Source organism: Rhinopithecus bieti, unplaced genomic scaffold (assembly GCF_001698545.2).
Source record: "Rhinopithecus bieti isolate Rb0 unplaced genomic scaffold, ASM169854v2 scaffold_39006, whole genome shotgun sequence".
Classification (NCBI taxonomy): Eukaryota; Metazoa; Chordata; class Mammalia; order Primates; family Cercopithecidae; genus Rhinopithecus; species Rhinopithecus bieti.
In genome coordinates this window covers 184,086-196,936 of record NW_016816568.1, presented here as the reverse complement: position 1 = coordinate 196,936, position 12,851 = coordinate 184,086, and the positions used below count along the sequence as shown (strand labels likewise).

At 35.6% G+C, this 12,851-nt stretch overlaps 1 protein-coding gene across 1 annotated transcript in view; it reads left to right on the top strand.

The window, feature by feature from the left end:
• Positions 1–6,577, top strand: part of TFPI2 (tissue factor pathway inhibitor 2) — a 25,831-nt gene extending 19,254 nt beyond the window's left edge. The window contains exon 5 of the mRNA XM_017854967.1: positions 6,494–6,577. Within this exon, the coding sequence (XP_017710456.1) occupies positions 6,494–6,519 (26 nt within the window). The 3' untranslated portion in view covers positions 6,520–6,577. The remainder of the gene's footprint in view (positions 1–6,493) is intronic.
• Positions 6,578–12,851: the final 6,274 nt, after the last annotated feature.

Sequence of the window (12,851 nt, the reverse complement as noted above, 5' to 3'; positions counted from 1 at the left end):
GAGCTTGCAGTGAGCTGAGATCCGGCCACTGCACTCCAGCCCGGGCGACAGAGCGAGACTCCGTCTCAAAAAAAAAAAAAAAAAAATCACCTAACCATAAAGCAAGACTGGACCAATTTGAAAATAGTGGTATCATAAAAGTTACATTCTTTGACAACAATGCAATTAGGTTGATTATCAGCAATAAGAAGGTAACTAGAAAATCATTTTGGTTTGGGAATTTAGAAAAACACGCATGGGTCAGAAAAATTAGAAAATATTTTGAAATGAATAACAATGAAAATATTACTTACCAAAACTTGTAGAAGGCAACTAAGAAGGTACTTAGAGAAAAATTATTAGCATTTAATGCATATATTAGAAAATATGAAAGGCTTAACTTTAATAAGTTGAGTATCTAAGAATTGAAATTATTTTAAAAAAGAATTGGATTGTCAAATAAGATTCGCATGAATAAGAGATAAAGCTTTATTAATCATATCAAGAATACAAATAATCAAAGAATACAGTCAAATCATGGAGAGATCGAGAACATTTAGCTGGGCATTCTGAGTCTTTTATTATTTCTTTACTTATTAATATTTATTTATTTATTTATTTATTTATTTATTTATTTATTTTGAGACAGTCTCCCTCTGTCGCCCAGGCTGGAGTGCAGTGGCGTGATCTCAGCTCACTGCAACATCTGTCTCCCGGGTTCAAGTGATGCTCCTCCTCAGCCTCCCTAGTAGCTGGGATTGCAGATGTGAGGCACCATGCATGGCTAATTTTTGTATTTTTAGTAGAGAAGGGGTTTTACCAGGTTGGCCAAGCTGGTCTCAAACTCCTGGCCTCAAATGATCTGTGCACCTTGGCCTCCCAAAGTGCTGGGATTACAGGTGTGAGCCACTGCTACCGGCTTTTTTTTTTTTTTTTTTTTTTTTTTCTGCATCCAAATTTCACTGGCCCAGAATACCCACACTGAAGGAGTTATTTAAGTCATAAACCATCTCTGCTTTATACTCACATGGTTGTAGCTTATATGATATTCCCCAAGCATTCAAGTACTATAAATCTATGGATTTCAAGTTTCTTTAAGCAATTCTAAACAACCAAGTACACCTTGCTGAGCCTTTTGTAGATGAGGCCTTTCTTTCTATAAAACCATTTAGTTTTTCAAGAAGTCTGTCACTTGTATACAAGTGACAAGTCTGTATACAATATACAAGTCTGTTACTTGTATATTTACAGAGAGAGACAAGACTACCTTCTTTTTTTCTGGTGATGTCTCCCCCTCCAGCTAGGAGACTAAATGCATTGCAGACCTGACATTTTAATCAATTTTTATACAAAGAAACTAGAGTCGGAACAATGGAATAAAGCTGAAAAAACAATACAAGAATTAATGAAGTAGAAACAAAGATAAAATGAAGAGGAAAACAATGACAAACCAACCAACCTATCCTGGTTAATTGAAAATATTAGTAAAACAGATAAACTTCTGGCAAGATTAACAACATCAGAATGAAGACAAATACAGTCAATATAAAATGACAAATGTACAGATGTGAAGAGATTCCAAGGATAATAAAAGTATATTTGCCACAATTCTTATGCCATTAAATCAGAAATCTTCAGTTGAATGGATGCAGTGCTAGAGGAGAATCTGCAGCCAATGAAGTCCTGACTGAGAGACTTGAGAGTAAGGATTGTTGAAGCCATGCATGTTACTAACTGTAAAATGGAAAAGTAAGACTAAAAAAAATAAAACTAAAATGTAAAAGTAAGACTAAAAAAAAGGCGAGAATAAGGGAATGGAATGACTTCTTACATGTTTAGTTCATGTAGAAATGAAACGACTAACAAAGATCAGGAGGCAAAGGAAAGAGAAGACAAAGGGCAGAATTTTCTGTGATAACTGGGAGTCAAAGGATATCACTTAAGTCTGACAAATCAAGTCCTTGGAATTTCAATACATTCACAAATACAAGTACATGAAAGTATGCAGTAAACTACTAGCAGAGGGTAGAAGATAGGAGTTAATTTTATTGTAGCTCATAGTAGGGAACAGCTACATAGGACCTAAGGAAAGAGAGAACCAAGAGCACTTTATAAAAGTGAAATTACAAAATACCCAGTAGAAAAAAATACAAAGTCTCTGAAATACCAGAGAGCTGAAATAAGAAGCGAAGATGATAGAACACAGTGAAATACATATATTTGTAAAAAAGAATATACTCCTAGCTTCCAGTCTGACAAAGAACACGAAAGTTATTTCATCTGTCTTCACAATAAGATGTAAAAATAAAAATATAAAAGAACAACCTGAAAATCAACAACTCTTCTTAGAGCAGAGAATTGAGGTTATAGGGGAAATTGCCACCTTGACAACTGAAAAGAAAGGCAGATACACAGAATCAGTTTCCCAGGAGCAAAAGCCAAGGAGCAGAAGTCCACAGCTGAAGCCAGCACTTAAGTGGTAATTGATTAATTGCTGGAGACTAAACATGGACTAGGTTGAGAGATTAAAAAATCCTAGATATCCAGTCATACAAACTTAAATATAGTTTAACTATAATCTAGCATTTATGCGCCTAGGTATTTACCAAATGAATCAAAGACTATGTCATGGAATAAACACCACACAAATCTTTATAATAGATTTCCTTATATTTGCTAAACATTTGAAGCAATCCAGATGGCCTTTAATAAGTGAATGGGGATGGGCATGGTGGCTCATGCCTGTAATCCTATTACTTTGGGAGGCCAAGGTGGGTAGATTGCCTGAGCCCAGGAGTTCAAGACCAACCTGGTCATAGGCAACATAGCCAGACCCCATCTCTACAAAAATTAAAAAAACAATTAGCTAGGCATGGTGGCTCATGCTTGTAATCCAAGCAATTTGGGAGGCTGAGGTGGGAGGATCCTTTGAGGCCAGGGAGGTCAAGGCTGCAGTGAGCTGTGATCCTGACACTGTACTCTGGCCTGGATGGCAGAGGGAGACCCTGTCTCATAACAAAAACAAAAACTAACAAAAAATAACTGAATGCATAAACAAACTGTGGTACATCCAGAGATTGGAGTATGGCAGATAACTCAACAATAAAAAGAAAGGAGCTATCATGCCATGAAAAGACATGGAGGAAACTTAAATGCATATTACTAAATGAAAAAGCCAATCTGAAAAGACTATACACTTTATGATTCTAACTATATGGAACTCTGGAAAAGATAAACTTAAAGAGACAGTAAAAAATATCAGTGGTTACCAGGGGTTTGAGAGGAGAGAGGGAGGGATAAATAGATAAAGCACAATGAAACTTTAGGTTGGTGAAACCATTCTGTGTGATATTGTAATGGTGGATACATGACATTATATATTTGTAAAAACCAATTTAACTGTAAAACACAAATAGTGAACCCAAATATAAACTATGGACTTCAGTTAATAATAACATATCGATACTGGTTAATGAATTGTAACAAATGTACCACACCAATGCAAGATGTTAATAATGGGGGAATCTGTGTGCAGGGAAAGAAGAAACATAAGGGCACCCTCTGTACTATGCTGTCTGCTCAATTTTTCTGCAACTCTAGAACTTCTCTAAAACATACATTTGATTAATTAAAAAATAAAATAAGTAATATAATAAACTATGAAAGAATTCAAACATACCTGTCATAGCAATGAAGGTAACTTGATTTAAATCACATGGAAAACAAAAGGTCAGATCACAAAGAAAAACCTACCTCTATACCATACACAGGAGACACATCTAAAGTAATCTGATTTAATGTTAAAAATAAAAAGAGAAGTAAAGGAAGATAAGAAGAAAATAGATTGTGTTCTTAGTGTGAGACATGGTACAATAAAAGGTAAAAAATAGGTCTAAATGAGATGAAGAATATAATATAACGTTAAAGGATATGATTCACAATGAAGAAGTAGCAGTTATGAATACCAATGCACCTATAACAGCATCAACTTTCAAAACAGCTGAAATTATAAGAGATGGTGGAGTGGGTAGTAAGTAACCAGTCAATCACACATGTGAAATCAGCAGACTGTACAGAACAGCTTTTTACTTTAGTTCCAATTTTCTCCAGGGCTTCCTAAATTATGTTTTCATATGACATATCTGAAACTTACAGAGTTTTGAGAACATCTTTAGATAAAGAAGACAACTTAAAAATGCAGAATTAGACATGAAAGGGCATATTTAGAATGAGAAAAGAAATCCCGGTAAAATATTAGAGCCTTGGAGATTCAAATTCCTTTTTCTGAGGTCTCTAGGAAACTCATGAGAAATACCTATACAGATATTCCTGACTGCATCCTGGCTTCCCTTTTCCACAAGAACTTTCTGTAACTCCCAACAGTAGCCACTATTCACATGCCCAATGCCCAATGCAAATGAAAAGCCCTGAATCTTAGTCTTCATCAGGATTGCAATAAAGCTGCCACTGTACCATGACGATTATTTCCAATACCTGCAATTCCACAGGACATGGTGTTTCAGGAGACTCTCTCCCAGCGTTCTTGACTGTTGGAACATGAGTTGTAGCCTCCTCACTGGGTTCACTATGGAAACGTTTTCTTCTTGGAAACTCCTTTTCTCATGGTCCTACTTGCAATAAAACCTTCTTTCGCCACCTCAGAGTCTTGCCTTCTAGCTGTGGCCTTCAGTTCTAGTTCATATCACTGAGTTGCATATGGGTGTGTTCCTGAAGGGATCCCGAGGTGGAGGTGGAAGGTAACCTTTGGGTTCTGTGAGTCTAAGGAGGGCTGGGGTAAGAATAGGTCCTCTGAGTGAATTACCTTCAAGATATTGGTCTCAGGCTTTTCTGTCTATCAAGTTTGACCTTCCTTTAACATACCTCCTGAATAAAAGTGTATTTAACTTCTCTTTCTGTCTCTTTGGAGTTGTAAGAAAACAGAAACAAAACTTTACCTTACTCTCACTTTATTATATGATAGATTCCAGGAAGATGGAAAATAATCAATTCTGACACTATTCTTTATTCATTTATTTTCACATGTTTATTCATCGGATATGTTCAGAAGATAGATTATATCTTGAAAACATTTTTTTTTTTTTTTCAGGAAGGTTATTTCAGTGGTATGTTTTCTGAAAACTCTGAATGTCTTTGTCTTTATATATGTGGAAGAACATGGCTGTGATATAATTCCCCTCCAAATCATCTAGATGTTATTTGATTGCTTTTGTCATTTAGCATCTCAGAGAAGAAATCTGCATATGTGGATCTCTGTTTGTTAATATTGCAGCAATTTAGGAGCTTTCCCATCCACATACTTCAGAAGGTTTTTTTGCCAAATGAGTACCTATAATTCTAAGAAGAAATCTGAATATGCATAATATTTCTCTTCTTGCTTGTCTATTCACCACTCTCTTTTTTTTCACATTCTAAAAAGCTTACATAGCTTATCCTCCTTTTTATTCATTTTATTTTGTCACTTTCTATCCTTTCAGTTTCTTCTTCCAATTTTCCCTGAAATTCTAATAATTTATTGTTAGTTTTCTTATACTCTTAACTTACCTTCCATCTTACGTCTCTCTGCTAATTGGGTTCTTTGCTCTTCTCTTTACAGTCTGTTGTATATATTTGGATTTTTTTGTTGTTTTTCAGAAAGTCTGTATATTGCTATATAGCATTCTATTTGCTAAACATTTTTTTCTGTACTAAATCATTTTCAGCTGTTTGCTTTTACTTTGAGTAAAAGTTTCTGTAACATGTTTCTGTAACATGAATTTTCTGCCTACTTTCATAGTGTGCATGCTGATTTTACATTTTATGCCTTTTGACATGAAAAGAAATCAAGTCAATCCTTTAAGATAGTGTGTGTAGACTACCCTTAGCGCGATTCACTACCACTCTTTTTAGTGCTCAAATTCCCATCCCGGAACTGCAGCTAGAGATTGATTTATGTACATAGCAATTATCACAATTTGTCAGAAAATAAACTAGCACAGATTTGCTGCACTGATATAGGTATTCTTATTTTCCAATTTTAAGATGCTTCCTGACATTCTGACTTGGAATTAAAAACAAACAAAGACCAAAACAAACAAACAAAACAAACAAACATACAAACAAACAAAAAATCAAACCTTATGCCATGGCTCTTCTCTCGGGTTTGCAGGTAGCATTTACTTGAAGAACCATAACTTTCAAGATGCAATGTTCTATGCTCATCCCTCTTCTCCCTTCTCCACTTCCTTCTTCGTTGTTTATTGGGAATCACAGGTTCCAACTTGTTGTAGAAAGAGTGTTACTAATAAGGGATTGTAGTATTCTGCCTCCAGGGTAGCCCCAATACTCCCTGTTCCTTAGTATTTAGCCCATTGTGCAATCCCTTTCTACACTGTACAAGGATTGATTCATATAGTAGATAACATATAGCAGAAGAAATGGGATGTAATTTCTGAGATTACTAAAGTTTCCATCTTGAGTATTTTTTCCCTCTTTTTCTCTCCTGGATTCTCATTAGGGTTGAGGCCAATTGTGGCATCTTGAAGACACTCAGGCAGCCTATGGAGAGATGCCTTTGATAAGGAATAGAAGCTTGCTGACAGCCACATGAGTGAGCTTAGGAGTGGATTCACCAGCACCAGTGAAGCTTTGAGATGGCTGATGCCCTGGCTGATACCTTGACTGTAATCTGATATGAGATGCTGAACCACAACCATCCAGGTGAGCCACTCTCAGATTCCTGACACTGAGAAACTGTGTGAGATGAAAAATGATTGTTATTTTAAGATGCTAAATTTTGAGATAATTTGCTATGGGCTAAAATGTAACTAATATAGGAATGAAGAAAAGATTTTGCTTGTTTCAAAATGAGAACACACCAAGTAAACAGATATTTGACAAGTTTTGTGGTGGCTGAGCCAAGAGACTTCCCCAGTTTTCTAAACAAAAAACAGAGATTGAGGGAGAAATAAAGTTTCTTTCAGAAAAAAATAAAATAAAATAAAAAAGAGAGAGAGAGTTTTCTGTCTTCCAGCATGGCTGCACAAGTGGGCAGGGATTTGTCTTCCAATCTAACTCCTTTAGTTTTGCATTTAGTCCAAATTTCTCTCAGATCCTGAAAACAGTTTTTCTAACAATTTCAGTTTTCAGTGTCATTATTTCAGTGTCATTATCTTTCTTTATTTCTAGATAGTTTTGTGACATTTGGGAAAATCCATAGCAAGATTTGTTAATGTGACTCAATTTTGATGAAGAATTCCTATAATAAAATAGATTGCATATGATTTAAATTATTTTAACTTTATTGATATTTGTTTTATGGGTCAAGATATGGTATCTTGGTGCACATTCACCAGCTATGATTATAAAATTGTCTGTTTCTTTTTTCAGTTTCACCAGTTTTTGCTTCATGTATTTTGAAAGTCTTTTGTTTGGTGTGGACACATTTAGCTTCACTGCAGGTTTCCGGTAGATTGATTTTTTCACCATTATATAATGCCCCTTTTGCTCTCTAGCAATTTTCTTTGCTTCAAATTCTATTTTATTACACATTGATATAACCGTGCCTTCTTTCTTTTCAAAAAATTTCATGTTCGAATGCTATGTCTTTTCCATCCTCTTACTTTCAACCTACCTGTGTCATTTAATTTGAAGTAAGTTTTCTATCTATAGTATATAGTTGGGTCACAGTTTTATTTTTTTCACTTTTCCAATATCTGGTCTTTGCTCAGTAGATTTAGACTATTTACATTCAAGATAATTATTCTTATTAAAGGTACTTTTGAGTGTAACTCTTTGTGTAGTTTCCTTAGTGGTTGCTTTGGGTATTACAATATACGTATGTGACTTACTATGGTCTACTAGTAGCAACATTTTATCACTTCGATTGAAATGTGAAAAGTTTATTTCTAATTAAGTACCTTTACTTTCCTCACCTCTAAATGTAGAGTTGTTCCTTGGTGTCTGTAGGGGATTTGTTCCAGGACTGCCTGCAGATATAAAAATCCATGGACGCTCAAAATCCCATATATAAAATAGTTTAGTATTTGCATATAACCTTTGCACATTCTCCTGTCGACTTTAAATCATCTCCAGATAACTTAATGCATAATACAATGTAAATACTATATAAATACTTTTTATACTGTATTATTTAGTGAATAATGACAAGAAAAGAGTCTTTATATGTTCAGTATAGACACAACCATCCTTTATTTCCCCCCAAATATTTTTGCTTCTTGTTTGGTTGAATTCCTGGATAAGGAACCCACGAATACAGAAGACCAACTGTAATTATTTTGAATATCAGATGGTTTTATAATTTTTGTTTCAATTATCAAATGTGATTTATAAAACTGATGAGGGGAAATTATAGTTTTTTAATATATACTATTTCTTCTCTTTCTGTTATTACTTCTTCCTTCCTGATACTCTAGGATTCTTTTTTTGGATGATTTCCTTTATATCTGAAGTATATGCATTAGCCAGTCTTTAAGGGTAGGTCTGCTAGAAAAAAAATTCTAGTTTTCTTCATCTGAGATGACTTCATTTTCTTTAATTTATAAAGGATAATTTTTTGGATAAGAAGTTGCATTTAAAAGTTATTTTCTTTCAGCACCTAAAACACATTGCTAAGAAGTGTGTTTCTTCTTGCTTATTCGGTATAATTATTTTGTGCAAGAAATAACTTGTTTGGCCTGCTTTATGTGCCATGTTTTCATTCTTACCTAGAGATTAATTATCACTACCTGAACCACAGAGGCTTGTACAGATAGTGCTTGTTGCCTATGAAACTTATGAATCAAATAGTACAAACAATTTTTCTTCCTGAGAGAAGTCAGGAGCAGTCCTGCTTTCTTCTGGCTTCCATGGTTTAAGATAAGAAATCCTTTGTCACACAAATTGATGTTCCATATGCACAATATTTCCTTTTAAGATATTTTGTCTTTAGTTTTCAGAAGTTTATTGTGGTAGTATGGATTTCTTTGCATTTATCTTGTTTGGAATTCCTTAGCTTCTTGAATCTGTTCATCTGTTCAAGCATGAAGCATCTGTTCATGCTTTTACCAAATGTGAGAAGTTTTGAGCCATTGTTTCTTCAAATATTCTTTCAGTCCTGCTCTCTTTCTTTCCTAGATTCCAATGATATGAAATCTATATCTTTTGTTATGGACCCACAGGTCTCTGAAGCTCTGTTTATCTTTTTTAGTCTGTTTTCTCTGTGTTTTTCAGATGGGGTGAATTCTATTAACCTGTTCTCAAGTTTATTGATTCTATGCTCTTTCATCTCCACTGTACTACTGAGTCCATCTGGTGAATTATTTGTGTGTGTGTGTGTGTGTGTGTGTGTGTTTTGGATTTGTTGTTGTTGTTGTTGAGATGGAGTTTTGCTCTGTGGCCCAGGCTGGAGTGCAATGGCACAATCTCGGCTCACCACAACCTCTGCCTCCCAGTTCAGAATTATTTCTTTTTGTTATTTTATTGTTAGTTCTATAATTACCCTGGAAGCCACTTATGGTTGCCTGGTCAATTCTATTTGTCAGTATTGTCAGGCTAACCTTATGTTAAAGGGATTTCTATTAAATTTCACAAAAGAATGAACCTTCATGAGCCGCCTTCTGTTGGGAAGTTGGAGTTCAGGAAATAATGGGTCTGATTTATCCTAGTTTGTTGCGTGGAATGGATTTATGTACCTGTTGTGTAATTCCTCTAATCCTAGGTCCCTAAACCATCTTGCTTTCTTCATACCACCTTTCAGGGCTTCCTTTAGCTGCTCCTCATATTATCAAAGGGATTATACTTGTGCTTAGCAGAAAGGAGCAGGGAGAAATGGATCCATGTCACCTTGTCTAAACTGTTAGTCTTCTTCATCTACTCTTGATTTCATGATCTGTCTGCAGCCCTTGACATGGTACTTAAAATAATTTTCTCTTGGTCCACCTGAAACTATACTTCCTATTTATTCAGAAAATGTGCAGTGTTGGGCTGCTCTTTGTGACAGGATGGCCACTGGTTTGACAAAGGCATATCCAGACAAAGAGCAGTCTAAATGCAGATTATTGACTGTGTATTGGTCAAACATCGAAGAGTATTGCTCAATGGAGAAATTTCTTGATCAGATTGGCTCAGTCTAAAAATTTTGAGCAGAGAATCTGTATAAAACTATATAATCAGCAGTTATAAAAGTCAGTACAAACATGAAGAAGAGAGTAGAAATAATAAAGGAGATTATGAGAGGCATGATAGAGAGATTGGTAAAATTCCATCTGCAGTGCTGCCTAGAAACTTAAACATCTTTTCCTTTTCAGTTATTGTCAATGTGTCTTCACATGGCCCTTCACTGTTCATCTCCAGAATGTGGTTTGGGGAAATGTTTGTTCCTCACAAAGAGTATTGTCTCACTAATACAATCACACCATCGAAACAATGCACTATACTTAAAAACTCTGATGGGATACTATTTGGAAATATTCACACATTCTTTTATCTTGATCTTTCTCCTCATTCACAGGAGCTTGATTGTGTGACATTTTCAGGAATAGGAGCTACAACAAAAAATAAGAAGAAATGTTTTATTGTTTCAAAAGCCTGGGTCCTGAGACAACTCATAACTATAGAAAAAGAGTGTAGTGAGGCAGAGTTAGACTTCCAACTCCTAAAAGAAACACAAAACTTTAGATAGCCTCATATCTTATGGGAACAGCTGATGATTTCGCTGCACCAAAGAATGGGACTAAAATGTGAGACACAGAGCCCAATCTTACAACACCTTGCAGTAGTAATGAGGAATGATTTAAAGGGATCCATGTGGCTGCCAGTTGGGAACCATAGAAGAATAAGGAAATCTCAGCAGGGCAATGCAGAGTTGTTCATAACCATGGAGATCAGAGGTGCCCCTTCTAAGACTCTGGGATGGTATGAGCCTCCAGCAACTTGGATACAACCTGAGAAAAAGTTAGATGAACTCCAAGATGCTAAGATTAAGTTCTATGACCTGATTACAGAGGGAATTCAGAAAAAATGTTATGTATTGACTCTCAAGTCCTTTGTGTGCCTCTTCCCAATTCTGTTCATTTTCTCTCCTCTCAGTTATAACTACTTTCATAATGTTGTGTTCATTATTCTATCTTTTTTCTTTATAATTCACTACATATGGGTGTACCTCTAAATTTTGTTTAGTTTTGCATGTTTTGAACTTTTGTAAATGGAATTATACTGTATCTATTCTTCAACAAAGTTTTCACTCAACATTTATCTTCTTGATTTTCATCCAAGGTGATATATTTGAATGAATTCATTTATTTACACTGCCGTATAGAATTTTATATAAATACATGACAATTATTTATCTATTTTCTTATAAAGAACATTTAAACTTTTTTCATATTTTGGCTATTATAAACAATACTAATATGAATATTCTTCAACATATCTTCTCCTTCACATATACAAGAGCTTCTCAGAGGCAAACTGAAGAGTAGAATTGCTCAGTGTATCACAGGGTAGATAAGCTGCTGATAGCTGATAGAAACTATTCCAAAATCTCATTAACTTAACACTACAAATATTACTTCTAGCTCACTGCAAACCCCATGTGAATATTCCTGGTTAGTTGGTTCTCTTGGTCAGATTGCCACAAATTGTGCTGCTAAAATCCTCAGCACTTGGTGTTACAGTAGCCTTAGAAGAGATCCTGAAGAAGACATAGAAGATCACCACTTTGGCTTGGATATAAGCTTACAGATTCTATTCACACTCAATTGATTGGAAGTAATATCATGATCCTGACTAGATGTGAGAAAACTGGGAAATCTAGTTTCTGGCTGGACAGCAGCTTCCCAACCACAAATGTACACTATAGAAATGGAGCGTAAATATTTAGTTGTTCTGTTAGTGAGTTCTGCTGCAGCTAGGTTGTACAGACTGCTTATGTTCAATTTTGCAAGATAATTACCATTTGTTTTCTAAGAGGTGGTAACAATTTGCACCCCCATGAGCAGTGTAGGAATTCTAGTTGCTCTGTATCTTACTCATTCTGATATCATGTAAGTCACTTCATTGTATAATTATACAGATTTGTATTTCTTTTTGAAATATGTAAATTCCTTGGAGGTGTTTATTAAATAAATTATTAAACCATTTAACGTATAGACTACATAATCTATTAAAGTTTGGCCAGTAGGGCCTAGACTTTGTTCTTCATAGCCCAACCATCTTTTCTGAGGGTTTTAGAAATTTCCATCATATGCACTAAAAGCTTTCTTATTGTTTCTGCTTTTCCCTGTAAATTGAAATGCTTAGAATAGTACTATATACATTATTAGCAATCAATACCTATTCTTTGAATGAATAAATAAATGAATTTCTAGGAAGCAATCACATTTCAAATCTTCATCATCTAGTTATATTGTGGTCTCTTTTATTTCAGGTTGAATTCATTGGTTTGTAAATAAGAACTGAAAATCGTATATTTAAGAGGCAATTACAGGAGGGGCGGAGCAAGATGGGCGAATAGGAACAGCTCCAGTCTCCAACTCCCAGCGCGAGTGACACAGAAGACCGGTGATTTCTGCATTTTCAACTGAGGTACTGGGGTCATCTCACTGGGGAGTGCCGGACAATCGGTGCTGGTCAGCTGCTGCAGCCGGACCAGTGAGAGCTGAAGCAGGGCGAGGCATCGCCTCACCTGGGAAGCGCAAGGGGGAAGGGAATCCCTTTTCCTAGCCAGGGGAACTGAGACACACAACACCTGGAAAATCGGGTAACTCCCACCCCAATACTGCACTTTAAGCAAACAGGCACACCAGGAGAATATATCCCACACCTGGCCGGGAGGGTCCCACGCCCACGGAGCCTCCCTCATTGCTAACACAGCA